This window comes from Numenius arquata, chromosome 10, assembly GCF_964106895.1.
Source record: "Numenius arquata chromosome 10, bNumArq3.hap1.1, whole genome shotgun sequence".
Lineage (NCBI taxonomy): Eukaryota > Metazoa > Chordata > Aves > Charadriiformes > Scolopacidae > Numenius > Numenius arquata.
In genome coordinates, this window is record NC_133585.1 from 49,151,807 (window position 1) to 49,170,907 (window position 19,101).

Consider the following 19,101-nt stretch of genomic DNA (forward strand, 5'->3'; position numbering starts at 1 on the left):
AAAAAGAAAAAAAGAAAAAAAGCTAAATTAAATCCCAAAGTTGGAAGTAGTTGTATACGTTTCTTCAGTGAAATAGCCTCAGGTTCCACTGCAATGCCTCCTCGGGCAGCGGAGGTGGGCAGGAGGGGAGGCAGCAAAGTGACATTAAAAATAGATGTCTCTATCTGTAACGAGAGCAAATTAAACTTCTTTTTGTCAGGCAGAGCAAGCGCTTTCAGAGCTGTCAGACGAAGGTTAAATCAATAAGCAATTAATCCCATTCATCACTTCTTTTATGTTAAGGCAGACACAGTAACACGTAGTATTGGGGTGTTTTGTTTTGAAATGGCTTTGTTTATTTCGGTGAGTGGTGGGCGCAGGCGGTCGGGCTCTGGACAGACATCCACGGGACCCAGCTCTGCTTTTGCAATGGTAAAGCAACTTCCAGTGTGGAAACGTGGATTGTCTTGCACAAGGGACATACCGAAAGCTCATTAGTTAATGACTGTAAATAGTCTATGTTGCCTTGCTCCACATATGCTAAAGTGGGACGGGACTAATTAAGCAAGTAAACTTACTACTTACTTATTCTTAAATGACGACGTAATTTGATTATGGCTGTTATGCAACTAATTCCAAACAAATCTGAACAACCCCCTGACGGATTAAGGTGCAAACTCAGCAGCATACGCTGTGCCCTTCACGGTACAGACCATAACATTTGACTTGGTTTAACCATTTTATAGGAATCAAGTGTCCCAGAAGCTGCATTTCACACCATACGGGCATTTTTCCCTAATCTAAATCATGCTCCTATGTTGATTTTCGTTTACACAGGTTCAATATCACGACAGATGAAAAATGGAAATCATGCCAACGTGGTTCTGCTTGCACATTTTAGTTAAAAAAAAAAAAAAATTAGATGTACAACTAGACTAGCCCTTTATTTAATGTCAGTTTAAATAGCGGGATGCTGGTTTGTGTGTGCTCTCAGTGCATCAGTGCTTCACACCCCTTTGAATTGGTTCTTGCTGTGCTGCTATAGGCATTGTTCTAAGGTCTAGAATATCATCTTCTGTAACCAGAAGCCAGGTTTCTCTGTCAGCTGCTAAACTTACTTGGCAAAAAGCATTCCTTTTGTCCCTGCTTTTTCCAGCATTGATGGGAGGGAGAGCCTCTAATAAGGAAAGAGTTTGCTGTAAGCTGGTGACCTAGTTGCTGAAAGAAGGGATGATTAAAGGTTTTCTTTTAATATTACTTTTAGAAAGGGAAGCGATACTAAATAAAACTTAGCCAGTCATATTTGGATGAAAGTTGACTTTGCATTTCAAGATTTATGGGCAGCAACTTGTGTCCCCTTCTGTGAACTTCTTCTGCAGACCCCAAAGAGAGCAAACACTTCCCTTACGCCAGCGGCAACTCTACATTCACAGCTGGATGGGAATACAAATGGTACCTCCTTCCTGGAGCAGTTAAGAAAAGATTACAAGGGAACCACCAACCTTACCCTCCAGTGTCTTCCCTTTGCGTGTTATAAAACACAAGAGATGTCCCCGGAAACAGCCAGTGACACACATAAAACTACTGCTCCCTGGGACATCAGGGTGCCCGCGCTTCTCTCTAATTCCCTAAAGGACCTTTACTTTCTTAACTGGAATTGTGGCCAATGGTGTAGTCTGAGCTGGCTTCCCTCCCCTACTTTCCAAAAAACAACCAAACCAACCAACCAAAACACTCTCCAACACCACTATTAGTACCTGGCTGCTTCCCCTTACAGCAATAGCTTCAACCATCAGTTTAAGAAAGAAATCAGGTTTTCAGTCACTGTTAAGATCAGTCTATTCGGAAGTGAATGCTCTTTCTGCCTCGTGATATGCAATGTGCGTGGTGATGTCCACAGAGGTACGAAATCAGTGCACCTGTACTTTGGTCAAAGAATCTAGTTCTTAAGAATATTTATTGTATTAGTATTTATTTTTTTGAGACAACAGAAAAATCTGTATTTAAAAAAAAATTGTTAACAAGCCAAGAAAGAGCTTCATCAAAAGATCTATAAATCAGGGAAAAGACATTTTTTGGCTCAGATCTCATTTCTGGTATTTCCCTACGACCTCATTTCTCTGACTAGATATGAAATTTGGTGGGTTATTTTATAACAGGACATCTTAGACATATCCTCATATAGGACCAGAACACTAACAATTCAGCTTAAGTGCTTAGGAAACAACAGAACCGTCCTGTCCCAGCTGGCCGCCTAATAGCCCAATTCTTTTCCATGCCCGGTAGGTGCCATTTTAACTCACGTGTGCTTTAGAAATGTTTTCATCTAAAAAACAAACAAACAAAAAAATCCCAAAAATAGCAAACCCACAAACCAAACCAAAAATACTGTCAGGACTGAAGAGATGTAGAGCTAACTGCTGAACTCGTTTGGTAGAAACGGCCGCAATCAAACCAGACATACATTAGTATACATTTCTCGTCAGCAGAACTGCTGCTCAGAAAGCGAGAAAGTCCAATGGGAGAGAGGGTCCTCCACTGTTAGAAGCTCATTGACATTTCTATGTAGCCATTAGATTTCTGAAGAAAGGAGTTAGGCGGAGGAATCTTTTTCCGGAAGTATTTTTCTCTTGGAGGACCTCCGATTCGGACAAGCAGCTTCCAACATAGGGAAGGTACAGGCCTACCAAGGACTACAGGGATCTGGGCACTCCCGCAGGTAAGTCTCTGTATGACCGTTGTACACCTCCATCAGCGTCGTGCACACAGTCAGCTAACAGGCGGATGGGGGGAAGAAGAAGGGAAAAAAAAGAAAAAAAAAAAAAGGGAAAGCCTCATTACAGTAATTAGTGAAAAACTGTCTCTGGTACTAGCTGAACAGTTCATCTAAAAATGAGCATTTATCTTATTAACTCAACACCATGCAAGTATGATAGCTTGTGTCCACAGCCAAGAATGTTGCCTCTACTGAATACAGTAACTAAATTTCTCATTCAAAAACTCTTCTCACCCTTTTAGTCATCTCTTTTTTTTTTTTAATTAAACACCAAACCCTCAAGTTCAGACTAAAACATCTTGTGTTTCAAGAATGTGACTCCAGTATGTATAAACTATGAGATATATTAACTTGTTTCATGCCACTTAGAAGGGCACGTATCACAGGTTAATTCAGGTTAGAAGGGTCCTTGCGATGTCTGCAGTGCAAATGTTGCCTTCAACTGTAAGGAAAGGGCTCAGGCTACGCGGGGCTTTAAAGCTGTAGGGCCTTTGGAAAACAGCTATTCCAGCAATTACATTTCACCTAAAAAACCCCTGAATGTACCCCCGTGCCCTCCTCCTTAGCTGCAGGGTAGTTAGTGATCCCCCCCCACCTCCCGGCTCTAAACTTCCTGCAAGAATAGAAGCATTTACCTTATTGAGGACAGGCTTTGTGGAGAGGACATCATAAATTGTTGGTAAGGAGATGTTCTGAAAGAAAAGAATACGTTTATGTTAATGGCCATTTACCTGTTAGTGTAAATGCTGAAAAGTGTAACTTTTTTACTGCTCAATTAGATAATAAGATAAAGCTTTAAGAGTAGCCCTTGAGATCAGAAGAACATGGGCTGCAAAAACTTGAGCAGACCGCTTCTCAGTACAGCACGGGACACGTGAGTGTTTGCTGCCTGACAGCGTGCGTTTCAATTGCACTGGTGATAGAACAGCTCAGGAGGCAACGAAAACCTCTCTCAAAGCATCCCCTGCACGTGCAGCTGCAGAAAATGCTTGCAGGAAACCCACCTAGATGAAGAGAAAACCTAAAACTAAAAAAAAAAAAAAAAATTAGCGTAAAGAGCCACCTGGTACTTTATTACCCAGAAGCACAGACAAACTGTCACAAAACTGTTAGCTGCTTCTGTCATTTCAGATGTTCTTGCCAATGCCTGGAATGCTCCTGGCTGTGTCACATCAGTTCTGTAACTTGGGAGTTTCAAAACAGCAAGATGAGGCACCGGAAGGATGTTTACCTCTTGCATGGTCTGGTTGAGGCATTTCATTGCAGGTGTTCTACGATTATCCAAGATCAGGGGAGGCTTCCAGCGATCGTAGTTTGTTTCCAACACGTACCACGTGCCTTTCTGGATATCAAGGCTGGAAAAGAGGTATATGTTTGTGTTTTGCTCCTCTGATTATACAGTAAGTACATACACAGTATACACTATATACAGCTAGATTTCTTTTTTTTAGGCTTGCTGTGGTACTTTTCAATGATGCTGAAGAAGTGAGTTCTCGCACAACAAGCTGAAAGGAGGCTGGACCGAGGTGTGGGTCGGTCTCTTCTCCCACATAACAGGTGACAAGAGAAGAGGAAACAGCCTCGAGTTGTGCCAGGGGGGGTCTATATGGGATATTAGGAAAAATTTCTTCACCAAAAGGATTGTCAAACATTGGAACAGGCTGCCCAGGGAAGTGGCGGAATCACCATCCCTGGAGGTATTTAAAAGGAGGGTAGACGAGGCGCTGAGGGACATGGTTTAGTGGTGGGCTTGGCAGTGCTAAGTTGATAGTTGGACTCGATGCTTTGAAAGGTCCCCTCCAACCCAAATGATTCTATGATTCTAAGTCACGAGAAACATAGGACACAATTATAGGTGGAACCTGTCCTCTTCTGGAAGGCTGAATCAGGTGCCAGGTCACGCATACTCACTCCCAGATATCCAGAGTAGCCGTCCGGGAACGAGTTATCACACACCCTTCTCCAGAATTTTTTCCACCCAGTATGAAGTAAGCTGGAGCCAGCAGCCTCGTTTTTGCCAGTCTGTCTTTTGCATCCTGGTAACTGCAGGTAACAAAGCAGCGTTGGACTGTTAAATGCTATGAATGGTTCAAGTACTGAAGACTGAGTTTGACAGACCCAGCAAAAGTTTGGGTAGTTACACTTTTCTTCCCCTTCCGTGCGCGTATGAGACCGTATCACAATGAAGGAACGCATTTAAGCAAAGCTCCTCCACTCACTTTGTACTTAAAGTCGAGAGGCGCTCTTTGCACTTTCTCTACATTTAAAACAGGAATAAAATGACGAGATGCTGTGTTATATTCTACCTAATTCATTTACTGCACGAGAGCTTTGTTTCTGTTTACTTCCTATAATACACCACTGCCTGTTGGATGTGTTCTGACGCAGAACGCTGTTACACATTCAGATACCAAGAGGTTCATTAGGAAAAAAAAAATAAATCTGAAAAAACTATTTGAGGAGTTTTAAGGGATCATGTGTGATGCCTCCCCATCCCCCACAGCAAACCCATAACTATTTAATGTTAAAGCTTCTAGGAAGATACCTGTATCATCAGATACTAAACATACATTTACAGTATCTGTGCCAGTGGGAAGCAAAGCAGATTAAAGCAGTAGAATATCTGGAAGGAGGGAGAATACCTTGTTGCGTTCTCCAATACTGTCCTTGTAAGAAAGCCCATCCACATCCCATCTCTTCTACCGAGAAACCATTCGAAGATTCCTGCAAAATACCACTCGTTACAATAATTTGTTTTCAGAAGGTTCACTCACGCTGTTCTAACTTGCACAGCTTATAAAATGAACTGTGTTTTATCTAACTCCACCATTTGTGTGGCTGTTTGTTAAGGTAAATGGTATTCCCAAGGTCTGGAAAACTCGGGACAGAAATAATGAAAGAAATGAGCATTACTCACCAACGTAACCACCATCAAGACTGAAACGCTCATTCATTGTCAGAGTGAACAAGTCCTGAAAAGCATTAAACCAGTCAACCCATTGCCAGCCCAATTAATACCAGTAACAAACAAGAGGCAGCTGCAATTTATTAACACACCAATTGAGTTGCTTGTTCATTGGACTCTTCACCTTTGAGTAATGGGCTGCAAGATCAAACCCATGCAGAGAAGAACCTAATTTATCACTGCTCGAGCGAGTAAAAATGATAATTCCTAGTTTTCTGACCTGGCACAGCAACCCACAAACCATGCTGTTATGCTAAGCAAAGTCAAGTCCATGGCCATTTTTCTGCCGTTGTGTCACTGAATTACCAGTTTTCCTTCTGTACGTAACCTTCTTCTCAGACATCTGAATATTATTCTAGTTGGAAGGCAGATTTTTAAGGCCCAGTGCTGTGTACACCCTGATACTTGTTATTGGATGACCACGTGGTCATCCAGTCTGTGCTACTCGCAACACGCAACTCGAACTCAAATCCCAGCCTTCTCCAACTAGTGTTTCTTTCAGAGGATCATTTTCAGAATGGACTCCTCCCAATTTATTTGTCCAGAGACAAAAATAACGGGATACGATGCAGGGATTTATACCAGAAATGCCCTACTATGAAAAGGGCCGCTTATAATTGAGGATAAAGGCAGAACATGTAGAAAAGGAGGAGTTTTGGTAAGCTGGAGATCCTAGTATAGTTCTGTACTGCTGGTTTTGAAGATGTAGATAAAACCCACATTTCAGATGCCTATTAAAAAAAAAAAAAAAATTCTTGCAAAGTAGGACTCCTTTTCCAAGGACTGGAGAAAGAATTGAAACAACACAAGTACGCCCTTCCACCTCTGGGATCACAGCAGCATCTATTTGCTAGCAAGAAACTCCAACCCCTTGAGCACTTTGTATTCATTCCTGTTTGTATTCAGAATTCAACACTTTTTTTTTTTTTTTTTTTTTTAAGAATTGTCTAAACATAAGTATTTCATTTAGGCAATCTTCTTCTACAAGGAAGAGGGCAGCATTGTTGTCTTTTATCTTTTTTCAAGTAGCTATATTGGGTATCAGAACAACTAAGAGATCATTTATTACAAAACATCCCAAGGCAGAGGATGAAAGCAGGAAGATTTACATCTCAAAGGGAAGTCTGAAGCATTATCACCAAATTGACAAGCCCCCCCCCTCCCCGTACTTACTGGTTTGACTCCAGACACCATGCCTATGTATCCTGCAAAATTTGTAGACCTGAATACTGTTTTGTTGTTTCTCTGGAAGTCCAAGTTTACCACCAAAGGCTTCAGTTCCCGAGTTAAAGTCCAGGAATTATTTTTAACATCCCACCTGCAGAAGGGAGGGTACAGCATTAGAAACCTCCCTCCCTCGGCAGCTTTTAAACCTTCCCTTCGCAGCAGGCGGATTTCCTGTGTGCGGTGCCCGTGTCCTGATCTCACTCGTGTAGTTACTCAGCGGTCACCTGAGCAGCACCAGGGGACAACCAGGAAGTCTAAACGCATGGGCCACCAGTGAAAAGAACCGAGAGCTCACGTTAACTTTGTTCTGTTCCTGCTGGCAAAGGGAGGCCGCTACGGATACTGTCCGTGACACCAAACCCCGTGTATCCTGAAAGGACGTGTAGCTTGTTCTGCAGCAGAACGAACTGCTTCCCTCCAATTCTTACTTCTCAAAGCAAGAAAACAAACCACATGCTACTGGATTTGCTCTACATGAAGGAAAAGTTCCAATTCTGGTTTGTAAGATGAGCCAGAACAGTTTGAGGGCAAGATGGTGCTAAAGAACACTTAGCAGACCATTAAAATCTCCGGAAAGAATCCAGGTTCTGGGAACAGTTTTGAAAGTTGCCTTAATTTTCAGGGAGCGTGTCCCCAGTATTTCTGACCAGTGGGAGAAGTTCAACACAAGCCAAACCAAGGGATTGGTGGAGTCAGAGCTGACAACGTTGGAGTTTTTGATAGGCAGGTAAGCCTTTTAATGAAGATGGACGTTTAAATCCCATCTGGGAAAGTGATATTACAAAATATACTGGGATATTAAAAGCAAACACCGAACTACCCGATCACGAGGTATGAAACGAGAACTAAAAGAGAATCCAGCGCTGGGCAACAAATAGAGAGTTTGTATCCAAATGGCTGATCATGTTAAATCAGCGGAATACAAATCACCAGCTTCCGAGCAGAAATGATGAATGATGGGAAGTGCCAGTAGAGCCCAGGACAGTAAGTAGGGTGATAATTTGGAAAAAAACCCCAAACAACCACAAAACCAAGCCCAAATCCAATCCACATTTCACTGCATACACCAAAATTGATGCTGCTGTCCCATCACGTAAAAAATCAAGACACACGGTGCCGTTCTTTGGCTTGAGACTGTTTTAACTGGAGCTGGGAAAACACTGAGTAACACTGAACACAACTGTTCTCCAAAGTCATTCCCAACAAGCTGGGAGCAGTTTGACATAAGATCAGCAGAACAATCCTTTTGTTCATTTTAGCTTTTTTTCACAACACGCAACGCAGGATTACTTGTCACAGCCTTACCAACATCCAGTTCATCACTTAGACTCCAAGAAGGCATGCAGAAATATCAAGTTCAGCTAGCTGCTTCTTCGGGTTTAACAAAAAAAAAAACACCTCCAAACTGAAAGGCACAAGTTGAAGTACTTACCCGAGAAAGAGTCCAAAATCCAAGTTTCTGGCATGGTACAGCTTCCCTACATAACAATAAATAAACAATAAATAAATAAATAAATAAATAAATAAAGTTTTCCTAAGAAAGAGACATAAATTTCAGCTTAGTAAACCTGCAAATGAGTAAGAGGGAAAAATACCATTGTCTGGTTGCCCTTTTCCTGAGCACAGAAAAATGGTGGGGTTTTTTGAATCAGAGAAGTGGTTTGCCATAATTGAAATCAGGTAATCTTGTAACCTGCTGTCCGCCTCAGCCTCAGATGCTTGCCACGTTACCTTAATGCAACGGTAATACCTTGAGCTTCCTCTAAAAGCGAGATGCTGTAAGCCCTCTGAGAATCCCTCAGGAATTTCCTAAGCTGGAAGAGGCGCAGACAAGGGCTGCAGAACTAAGAAAATGAAAGAGTCTCTTTTCTTAAAACAGCCTCTCCATTTTCTCTAGCCCCACACATACGCGAGAGCTAGAAATTAAGATACAAAACGGATTGCACTAGAACCCTTCATGGCACTGAGAAAGCATCAGGTGTCTGGCTGGAGTTTCTCTCCCCTAGAAAAATAAATGCCACCTATTAAATGATAAAAAAAACCCCCATCAACGACAAACTAGCCACAAAAAAAACCCTCAACAAAATCAAAACTAAACCATCTTTGAAGGTACTTCTTTCCTTTATTTTTTTTAACCTAAGACACCTGTGATCTCTTATTCCCATCTCTTCTACTAGACGTTCTTGCCTGCAGTTGAGGGCTATGTTTGTATAACTGAGGTGGACCTTCTCCTACACAAGAGAAAACTGTTAACACTATTGTGGGTTGCATTACCTGTTTTATCTTCCGCCACTATTGATGTACAGACAGTAAAAATTTCATAAAAGATGTTAAAAATAACGATTTCCCCTAGAACAAAAAAGAAACAAAGTTCAACCGTTTGAAACTTTTGCCATGAAAAGAAAAAACATGGTTAGAAAAAAGCATACTGCAAAGTTCAGCATTCTGCAATATTCCTCTTAAGATTTTCTGTTTAAATATAATTCTTTGAAATGAATGGTTTAGCAAAATTAAGAGCTTCCTGAAAGGCAAAGAGAAGGATCAGAGCCCCTTTCTATATAGAAAGCTGACAGTCATTGCTAATTCCTCCTCTGGAAACCTCAAAATAAGCTATAAAATTCACTTTAAAGAAGAAAGCAGCTCTATGTGCCACTATTCCCAGGTAAGAGCTGCTGACTGGCACCAGGTGTGCTGCTCCTGTTTGAGGGAGGCAGTGGAAGCAGGTCTATGGACCTTCTCTCTCTCAATTTTGGAAGAATTCAGTGTCTGCTTCTCACCTGGAACCGCACTCTTCTGCAGGAGGTGCAGAAGGAAGGCAGGAGGATGTGGCAAGGATCACACAGGAAAGAAAGCCCAGCATGAAGCTGCGCCCCTTGTCTTCTTGGAATGTCAACAGCAGACACACGGCTCAACGGGAGACCAATGAAAATCGAGGATTCCCCCAAATTTTGGTGCACGGGAGCTAAGACTCACTCCAGTTCCCAAAACTCAGGAGCGAGAAGCTGCAGCTCTACAGAGAAGACTCAGCCTGATGAAAGGCTTGTGTGATTTACTGCCATTCTCCTCTAAAATACTGTTTTCATTTGGTGTGAGATGCAATTTATTGCTTTAGCTACTTAATTAATTAATTAAAGTCACAGATGACAACTATGCTGCAGATTGCCACATATACTAATTTTAAACGAGTCTGGATTTGTTAATAAAGTGTTGGAAACTGTTACCCAAAGGAATCCCAGATGAATTTGCAATCCCTTGGAGTTCTTCATTGAAAGGATACGGCAGCGTGGCAGTCAGATGAGCCTGAAAGGAAAAGTTTTATACGTTGTTTGTGTAAATTAAGGCTATTTTGTTCCTTCAAAAAAACCTCTCCCCAATAGGTACATCCTTCTCACAACTATTACACGGAGTATTTAATTCCTCTGCAGCCCGTACAACTTGAGCATGTTTGTAGAGTGCTTGGAAGACAAGTACATACTTAGGGAAAGTAAAAAGTATTGCTTATTAAAATATTGACATGTGAGCAACGGAGATTAGCCCAGTAACCTTAATTATCGTTAGCAGCGATAGACAGAACAAATTGAAGCAGGACTCTCATATTGTAAGAGCTCAACTGGAACTGAGCTTGACGTCAGCGTGGGACAGTATTTTTATTCTGGAAGTGGAAGAATTATCACTTGTCAAGTCCTTAATTGCCAAATTTAGTACCATTCTAATTCTGGTAGTCAGAACAAACAGTAATAAAATAATTAAGCTCAAAATACTTACTATTTTGTTATCCACTATGTCAACAACTTTGCCACTGGGGAAGAAGGTATTTGCTATATCTTTAATATTCTGGACCACAGTCTTCAGCTAAAAAGAACAAGGCCTTTTATTGAATAGAAGATCTTGAGCATAAGAATTGCTAGAATGCTAACAGAACTCCTCCACATACTTTTCAAAAAAAACGTTTCTTTTGTTGAAAAAATATGTATTTAAAGTGCTAAATGTGGTGGTTTTGGTGAGAAAATCACCCCCATTAAAGAGTCATCCTCAAGCTTTATTCAAATAACTTTCTAGATTAGCTCTGACATGTCCCTTTACTGGAGAAAACAAATTACAGGAAAAAGCCATCATCTTCTGCTCCTTTGACCACATTTGAATACTCTGCACTCTTCCATCTTTAAAAATGTTAATTAAAAGCTCTTTGCTTAAGCGCTGATGTTCTTGAAGCCAAAAAGTTTCAATACATTTCTTATAAAAGTACATGCTTTCCATTTCCCACATGTGAATGGCCACAAGTAAGAGTTCCACTCCACGTGATCTAACTCCAAAGTACATCAGAGAGAAAACCTTTCAGAATTTAAGGTGCAACCCGAAGCTTTGAACGCCCACTGGCTTAAATGAGACTTTTAAAATAAATATTACGGTGTAAGTAGAATTTGTCTGGCTTTCAAAGTTGAAAGGTCAAAGTCGGCAGGGATACAGCAAAAATGCCTGGCCCTTTTTGAGAAATTAAGCATTACTGAGTTGAATTTTCAGCAGCCTTCAGAAGAACAGCTGTTCTAATTAGTTTGAAATAGGCGTATTTTAAAAATTATTTCTCCTGCGTAAACCCAGCATCCCTGAAAAGGGCAGGAAGGGCATTTCTCCCTCTCCACTTCGTCATCTCCTGCAGCGTTTTGAGAGCAGCAGGGATGTGCAGAGGAGGAGGGACGCTGCCTTAGTTTCACTTCAGCTTACGGAGACCGTCCCATTGGTGTACTCCTCCCCGTTCATTCCGTATTACTTCGTGATTAAAGAGCGTTGATGAATGAAAGCCTGCTTTATGCCACACCGTGTTTTATCCCAAACATCAGTGCCCCTGCACTTGATGCTGCTGGCTCAAGAGTTGAACAGAAAAATGTTCTACTCAGGCAATTATTATAGGCTAGAATAATTTTACAAAAGTCAACTGGAGATATTATCCCTTTCAGAGAATTTTAGCACATGTTTTCCTTTCCAAACCTTTTTTTCAAACTAAAAGGCCACGCGGTGGTTTTATACCTGCTAAGCTTCAAAGCAACCTCTGCATTTCATACCTCCGTCTTTTTGTCGTGCATCAAGGTATCCCATCTTTTGCTGGCAGGTAAATCGAGATTTATAATATACGTGGGTACGTTCCCTTTGAACCTGAAAGATAAGTACCAGAGTTCAAATTTAAAGAAGGCTTTGAAAAAACGTTTGACAGAATAGGTGCTTCCCACCTGTAACCAGCGTTTTCTTGATCTGCAACAGGAACAACTTACAAAAAAAACCCCAAACCTGTTCAGACTTGCAAATCACGACTTTTCTGTAATTTGCTAGACAAGTTGAATCAGATTACTCACGTTGGTCCTGAAGGAGGGTATGTTTTACTCCTGCACTCTTCTCCGTACTGTAAAGACAGTGAAACATTATTACTTAGCTCCTTTTGTTTAAACACTTCATTATTCTAGCAGACTTAATTTTGAATGAAACCTTTAGGACTAGTCAGCTAATTCAATCCGGGATGACTTGATAATAAAGGAAGAAAAAGTTTGGGGACTTTGGAAAGAGCGCAGAGGAGAATACAAGAGGTAGGGGACAAACAGACCTTCAGACAACTTGCTTAATGTAGTCCATGGCAAACACAAGTTTACGAGAAGTATAGAAACCCCTTTTCACTCAGTGCTATTCACTACAGAGCACTTCAAAAGCATATCCTTTAGACGAGTTCAGGAACCTTAAATCTCAGTCTGGACCAGTTTGTTCCATCGGTTCAATTCATAATCTCATTTTATAGCATCTTTCACAATTACGCTTGGTGTTAAGGCTCACTGTGCAGCTGGGGCAGAGAAGGCACACTGAACTTTGGGCAAATTGCTCAGCTGGAGGAACAAGCTGTACGGCTCGTTTATGTTTAGTGTGGAAAAGCGCCGCTGAACTGCTGCTTAATATTACCAGGGAGCATTTCAGGAATATAACTAAAAACTAGCCACCTTCATTCCTGTAAGCAGGGCTAGTTACAAGCGAAAGTTTAAGAACTATATTTAGGCACACTCAAAGTGAATGCAAGAGTGTTTCCCCATCGATTACATAAAGCATGCATATACAAACATAAACATACGCATAGACACGCCACAATTATAACTGCATGTTCTACCCGCTGAAATACAAGCAAATGCCTTCTCGCTGCACTGGTGCTTCAAGGCAGTTGAGAGCAGACCAGACCTGGTCCCTGAGCTATCTGAGCAGATCAGTAAGCTTCTAAGAGCACAGCACGTCCCTCTAGGAAAAATAAAAGGCACACGTGCTATTCCAGGAGGCCACATAAAGGCTCCCGAAGCACAAGTGTTTGGGAGACAGAACAGAAACAAAAATATGTAGGGATCCCTTCCTCCCCCCCGCCATCGATGTCCAATATTTATTTAGCTGCAGTAATTAGATTATTTTACTGGTGTATAGTTATAATGCCTTCTGGCTCCAGTAAAAACTGAGACAAGATCTCTAGCAGCTACGTATCTGGGACAAGCGAGCTCACTAATGCCCACGTTCTCCTGGGGCTCGTCACATTAGCTGTTTTTAATGCATTAATCTAGAAAACACAATGTCTTACAGAATGCCACCGACTTTAAACAACGGCGTAATTTGTTACAACTGGAGACAGGAATTTTAAAGTGGCGTTGGTTTCTGTGTCTTATCACGTGTTTTCTTTTTGTATTGTTCCCAGTAGCTGGGAGAAAGCATGAGATGGATTTTTGGTTTTCCTACACGCGTATAGAACCAGCAGCTCTGGGTTTCCTAGATTTTACTGCGGTGCAGTTATAGCCTTCCCACAGCTGGGACAATAGGTCAAACAAAAGAGGCCATTTAATTTTCAAAATGAGGAAGTTTCAAAACAAGGAGGGAAGGGGAGGATATCAGATGACTAATTAGGCAACAAAAGTCAGAGGCTTTGTGCAAAGCCAAGCAAACACTTAACAGTATTAATGCAATTGCCTTGTGAAATTTTCCATCCTGCAATACCAAAATCAAGCAGAAAAAGTGACATCGCACATACATCCTACTGCAATGCATGCACAGATTTGGACCTTCAGGAAGTATTTTCTGTCAAAATAGGCTTCTTGACAGATAAAGCCTACAACAAAAAATCACCCCAAATGGGTTCAGCTGATCTGTCAGTACAGCCCACGGGCACACGGAGGGAACAGTGGCCACCACGCAAACTGATCTCAGAGGGGTTTAAGTGATGTTCCACGTGCTAAATGTTATGTCACTCCTGACGCTCTCTCCTGAGATTTTAATCTTGTATTTGAAGTTATTTTTATCTTCCCAGCCCTTTGCAACTTAAGCCACAAAAGAGGTGGGGAAAGTGACAGTTAAAGGAAGAGTAAAGACATAGACGCAGAGAACAGAAAATGTTCTCTCCTTACATATCAGTAATTTTAGAATTCTCACCTGTCTATGTATAAAGCAAGCTAAAGAAACCAATAATCCCCCAAGCAATCCATACAACTTCCAAAACTATTAGTATTGATTGAGACACCTGAAGAAAACCAAGATTATTAACGTTTTCCTTAGATAAACTATTATATGTGGTACTTAAGCAGTAATTTAAAAAGATAACAAGACAAACAGAAAACTAGAAGTTTTTATTTGTATGGATTTTTTGCTGATTGTTTGGGGTTTTTTGTTTTCTTTTAACACACACACACACACACACACAAACTTCTGAAGAGGAACAAAAAAAAGTTGTTAGCCTTTTGCACTGAGCTAGAGATTAACTGCAAACTTTTCTGACAAGGCAAAAAGAAAAAAGGACACCTAAACAATTTTCTTACAGCCACAGAAAAGCCACCAGGCCTTTTCTATGACCTGAATGAAACGAGGAGCTGTGAAGCTACTGCTGCGGTGAGTGAGATCCTCCCTTCTGCACAGGCTTGACACTGGAAGAGGAACAATAAATGCTGTCTGAAGGGAAGCGGGAGCAGCCTTTCGGCACGAGACCATCACCTCGAGTTTCCAGTGTGACAAGCCAGCGGTGGTACCCCAGAAAGAGCCATCAGAAGCTGGCTCCAAACAGGAGGTTGTCACTATAAATTTGCTTTTCAAACATATATTGAACCTCCTTGGAGGAATACAGCTATTCTTGAATGGTGACTACATGCTCTTTTTTTTTTTTTTCCTTTTTAATTGCCTGTTACTAGCAGATTGCATATTTTGATTGTCTGATGTACTGCTGACTTTTGAATTTGCATATGCGTAATGGCTGCGTGGCACCATAGGATCAAAACACTAAAAGAAAAAGAACACGGTGGAGAAGAACGACAGTATGTCATGGGGAAAAATGGAAATAATAAGAAAAAATGGAAGTAACACAGAAGATTTATATTATATTGTATTATATTATATTATATTGTTATGACTCACTGTATGAAAAAAAAAAAAGGAGAGCAGAGAACAGGAACATAGCTAACAGGAACATAGCTAACAAACTGCCAAGAGAAATTTCTACCAGGAAATAAAATAATCAAGCAATAACAGTTATTATTCAGTGCAGTAAAGAAAATTAATGCACGGTTTAATGATTGCCAAGTAACTATTTTAAAACCTAGCCTGACCTCATTAATATGAAATAGATTGAATGTAGCTTGTCCTGTCTAAAGAATGCCAGCACTAACGCTTTCTTTACTACCCTCAACAACATTTCACATGTGGACCCTCTCTGGCATCCTTCCGTAACATTCAGTGTTTCTCATCTTCATATTTAAAAATAAATATAAAATTACCTCTTTGAGCTATGAAATATGATTCCATAGGTTAAGGACATGGCATTCAATCTCTTTCAGGCAAAATAATCTGTTATACTCAGCACCTTTTGCTCGTCTAATACATTTTTCTCTCTGCTCCTCTTCCCTTACGGGACGATGCCAACACAGCACTCTGTGGTGCTGCAGCAGTCCCGGTGCTCTTCACCTTTCCGAACATGGAAGCTCAGAGTACTCCTGCAGCGCTGAAGCAACGGGGACCAGGCCAATTTAAATTGCAGTTTGGACAAAACACTCAGTATGCTGAAGGGGCCTGACCGAAAGCTCAAGGGACTGACAGTCTGTACCACCGAGATGCAATTCATGGCATTTTGCTTCCACGTTCTTTGTTAACGAAAAGAATCCAACTAGCTGTGCGTAGGAAGACAACAATCGCCACTCATTCTTCAGCAAATTATGCATCCCAGCACCTGAACCAAAAAATCAAATTCCCAAGCCTGATACCTGGCTGCAGAGCAGCACAGCCTGCAACCTGGACACCCAGTGGATATTGTGCAAGCATAAGGATGTACCAAGTGCAATTAAATGCAAAATCAAGCTCTAATGATAGACTCTGCTGATAGCTGCCACTTTCACTCCCACTTCACAGCCCAGAAAGCTTTTGGATAAAATTCTGAAGGTGTTTTAAGCTGGAGCTGGCTTATAGTATTGGGAAGGTGCTCTTTGGAGTAGGATGGGATTGGGTGCACAGATTAGGAGGGGGCCTAATTCTGACACTAAGGCCATCTATCTAAGACACTATCTGGGCCCTCCAGATATCCAGATGTCCACAGTCCTCCAAAGCCCTTCCTGCAGTTCCCCCCTCTCCCCAAATCCATACTTATTCTCTTGAAATCAATGTAATTTGCTAGGACAAGTCTTAGAGCAAGCACGAAAGAATACAGTAAGTAGTGCGCTCCTAAAATATTTAAGGATATATTGCAAAAGAATATTTTGAAATCCGGGGATGCTTAAAAGCCTGTTCCTTGTCCGAGAGGATGAGGAGATTGAGAAGCTGGGGAGATGGAAGAACAAACACATCAGGGCGCAAGAACAGCTGTTGACATGCCCAGGAGATGGAAGCCAGCCTCTTCCAACTAATTAACTAACTAACTAATTAACAAACACACACACACACCGACCCCTCGACTTCATAATTCCACCAAAAGTTAAATACTTCGCTCACTACGTTCAAAAATTAGAAAAAAAACCCCAAACAAAACCTGAGACCCTAAGCGCACCTGCTCTAATCCCCTCCCCTTTGCTACGGCAAATACAGCAAGGTTCAAAAGCAGCTTTAGCAAGCCCTTCTTAACTCTCCTTCCGAAAAACACTGCTTTGCTGGAACGTTACAATAGATACGTTCTAGATGTGCATGAAACTGAACGCAAGGGACGAGCGAGGACTTGTGAAACACACCCCATAAACACCAGGACTCGTTCGCCGCGGCCGCTTGCCAGAGGAGACGTTTAAGAGTCACCAACTCGGTGAGGGCGGCGAGACGCTGCCTTAAAACTCACATTTCCCTTCCTGGGGAAGACCATTTTCCCTCACAACCACCCTGCCGGAGCCCCTCGGGGGGTAATCCGCCTCCCCCCCCCGCCCCTTCCCCTCACACCGTCCCCTTCCCCCTCAGGCCGCCATGTTTACCGGGTCCGGCGCCCAGACGAGCTGCGCCACGACCAGGAGTGCTGCGGGCCCCAGCAGCGCTCGGCCCCGGCCCGCCATCCTCCTTTCCCTGCTCGGCGAGACGCTTCCCGGTCTGGCCGGCCCCACATGACACCGGCCCGCCCCTCCTGTCAGGGGAAGGGAGGCGGAGGAGGAGGCGGCGGCGGCGGCGGCAGGGCCGGGGCGGCGGCGGCAGGGCCCTGCCGCCGCCGCCCCGGCCCTACCGCCGCCGCCCCAGGCGCATAAGCCGGTCGCAGGTCTCCATGTAGGGTCTCACCCGAGGGGACTTGATGCCTGCGGTGTGGGTTTTTTTTTTCAGTTTGTTTCTTGTGCTTTACGCAGTGCCCGGGTCGCGTCACGTGTTGTGAGGCACATAGAAAAGCAGCCAAAGAGTCTTTAGTATCACGGTTTAATTGGGGGTGCAATTAACTCCCTTATAAAACAAAGCGGGGTCGGCGAGAAGAGGATTGGGAAGTCCTCGGTTGGAGAGGTGTGGGGCATCCAAGGAACGAAGCAGCAGGAAATGAGAAAAGAAACGGGTTGTAAGGTGTGAGGGCCCCGGGCAAAGGAGGGGGGGACCCCCAGCGACGCCTAGGAAGGAAGGGGCTCCCTGGAATCTCACAGAGCTTCAGCGACCAAAGCAGAAAAGCATTAAACAGCGGTAGAAGAAGACATAGAACGAAGAGGGGGGGGGGGGGGGATTTGGGAAGTGAGGAAAATTACAGCGGAACAGGAGAAGCCTCAAGATTTTCATGGGAGCGTCCTTCACAAATGGGAAGTAGTGGTGGATGCCCCACCCCTGGAAACATTCAAGGTCAGGTTGGACGGGGCTCTGAGCAAGCTGGTTTAGTTGAAGATGTCCCTGCTGATTGCACAGGATTGAACTAGATGACCTTTAAAGGTCCCTTCCAACCCAAACTGTTCTATGAAATCAGGCAGTTTCTACAGGCCCCAGGCAATTATTATTATTTTTTTTGGTTGAAAACAAATACCTGTAAGGCAATAATTCTGTATTTACTTGCAGATATCTGTATATAATATTACGGTCTACAGTAAAAACCAGACAGATTAACTTGGTCCTGCTACTTTCTAAACATCCGCAGCCCCTTTTGCTCCACTTTTATTTCTGGAGCAGACAGCTTTTAGGTGCTTTGCTATCTTTCTCTAGATGCTTTACTATCTTTAGGATGTTTTTAACAGTATAAAATAAATGACAGCTTTGGAAAATGAGAAAGTCTTTCTGAATGCTCTGAAGACAAAATTATGCCATCGTCACATTACACAACATTCACAACTTACTTTTTTGAAGCCTCTCTTGTGCTTCTGGTCTGTTTCTTTCTCAGTGTAAGGAATAGCTGACATCCTCCCGTACCTGTGTGTCTGTGACTATGGCCATTCTGCTGGGTTCCTATCAGGATGCTTTGTGTCCAGGGTCTACACCGCGACTTTAAGTCCTTCATTTTGTTGTCTAGGTTTCTTCTGTCAGTTTTCAAGAATCTTTCAAAAATGTTGAGTCAGAATTAAAAAAACTTAAGATGTGCTGTTTACTCATTAACTGTCCCACCTGACAGCTGGTGTCACTTAGTACTTCATGTCCACTCTTCTGCTTTCTCATACCCATCTATCACCACTCCCCAGATCTGTTCTTTCCTCTAGAAGTAGAGGCTGCACAAATTACTTCCCCTTTTCTCCCCGTTTCA

General features: G+C 42.4%; 1 protein-coding gene across 1 annotated transcript; it reads right to left on the reverse strand.

Annotated features, from left to right (window-relative positions):
• Positions 1–321: 321 nt before the first annotated feature.
• Positions 322–17,521, reverse strand: ASAH1 (N-acylsphingosine amidohydrolase 1). Its single transcript, XM_074155254.1, has 14 exons — positions 17,384–17,521; positions 12,296–12,342; positions 12,008–12,098; positions 10,713–10,799; positions 10,169–10,247; positions 9,222–9,296; positions 8,380–8,425; positions 6,894–7,038; positions 5,673–5,727; positions 5,398–5,479; positions 4,667–4,798; positions 3,987–4,110; positions 3,391–3,447; positions 322–2,752 (listed from the first exon to the last, which is right to left on the reverse strand). The coding sequence occupies exons 1-14, from the start codon at positions 17,459–17,461 to the stop codon at positions 2,663–2,665; spliced, it is 1,188 nt and encodes a 395-aa protein (XP_074011355.1). The 5' UTR covers positions 17,462–17,521; the 3' UTR covers positions 322–2,662.
• Between the last annotated feature and the right edge of the window lie 1,580 nt (positions 17,522–19,101).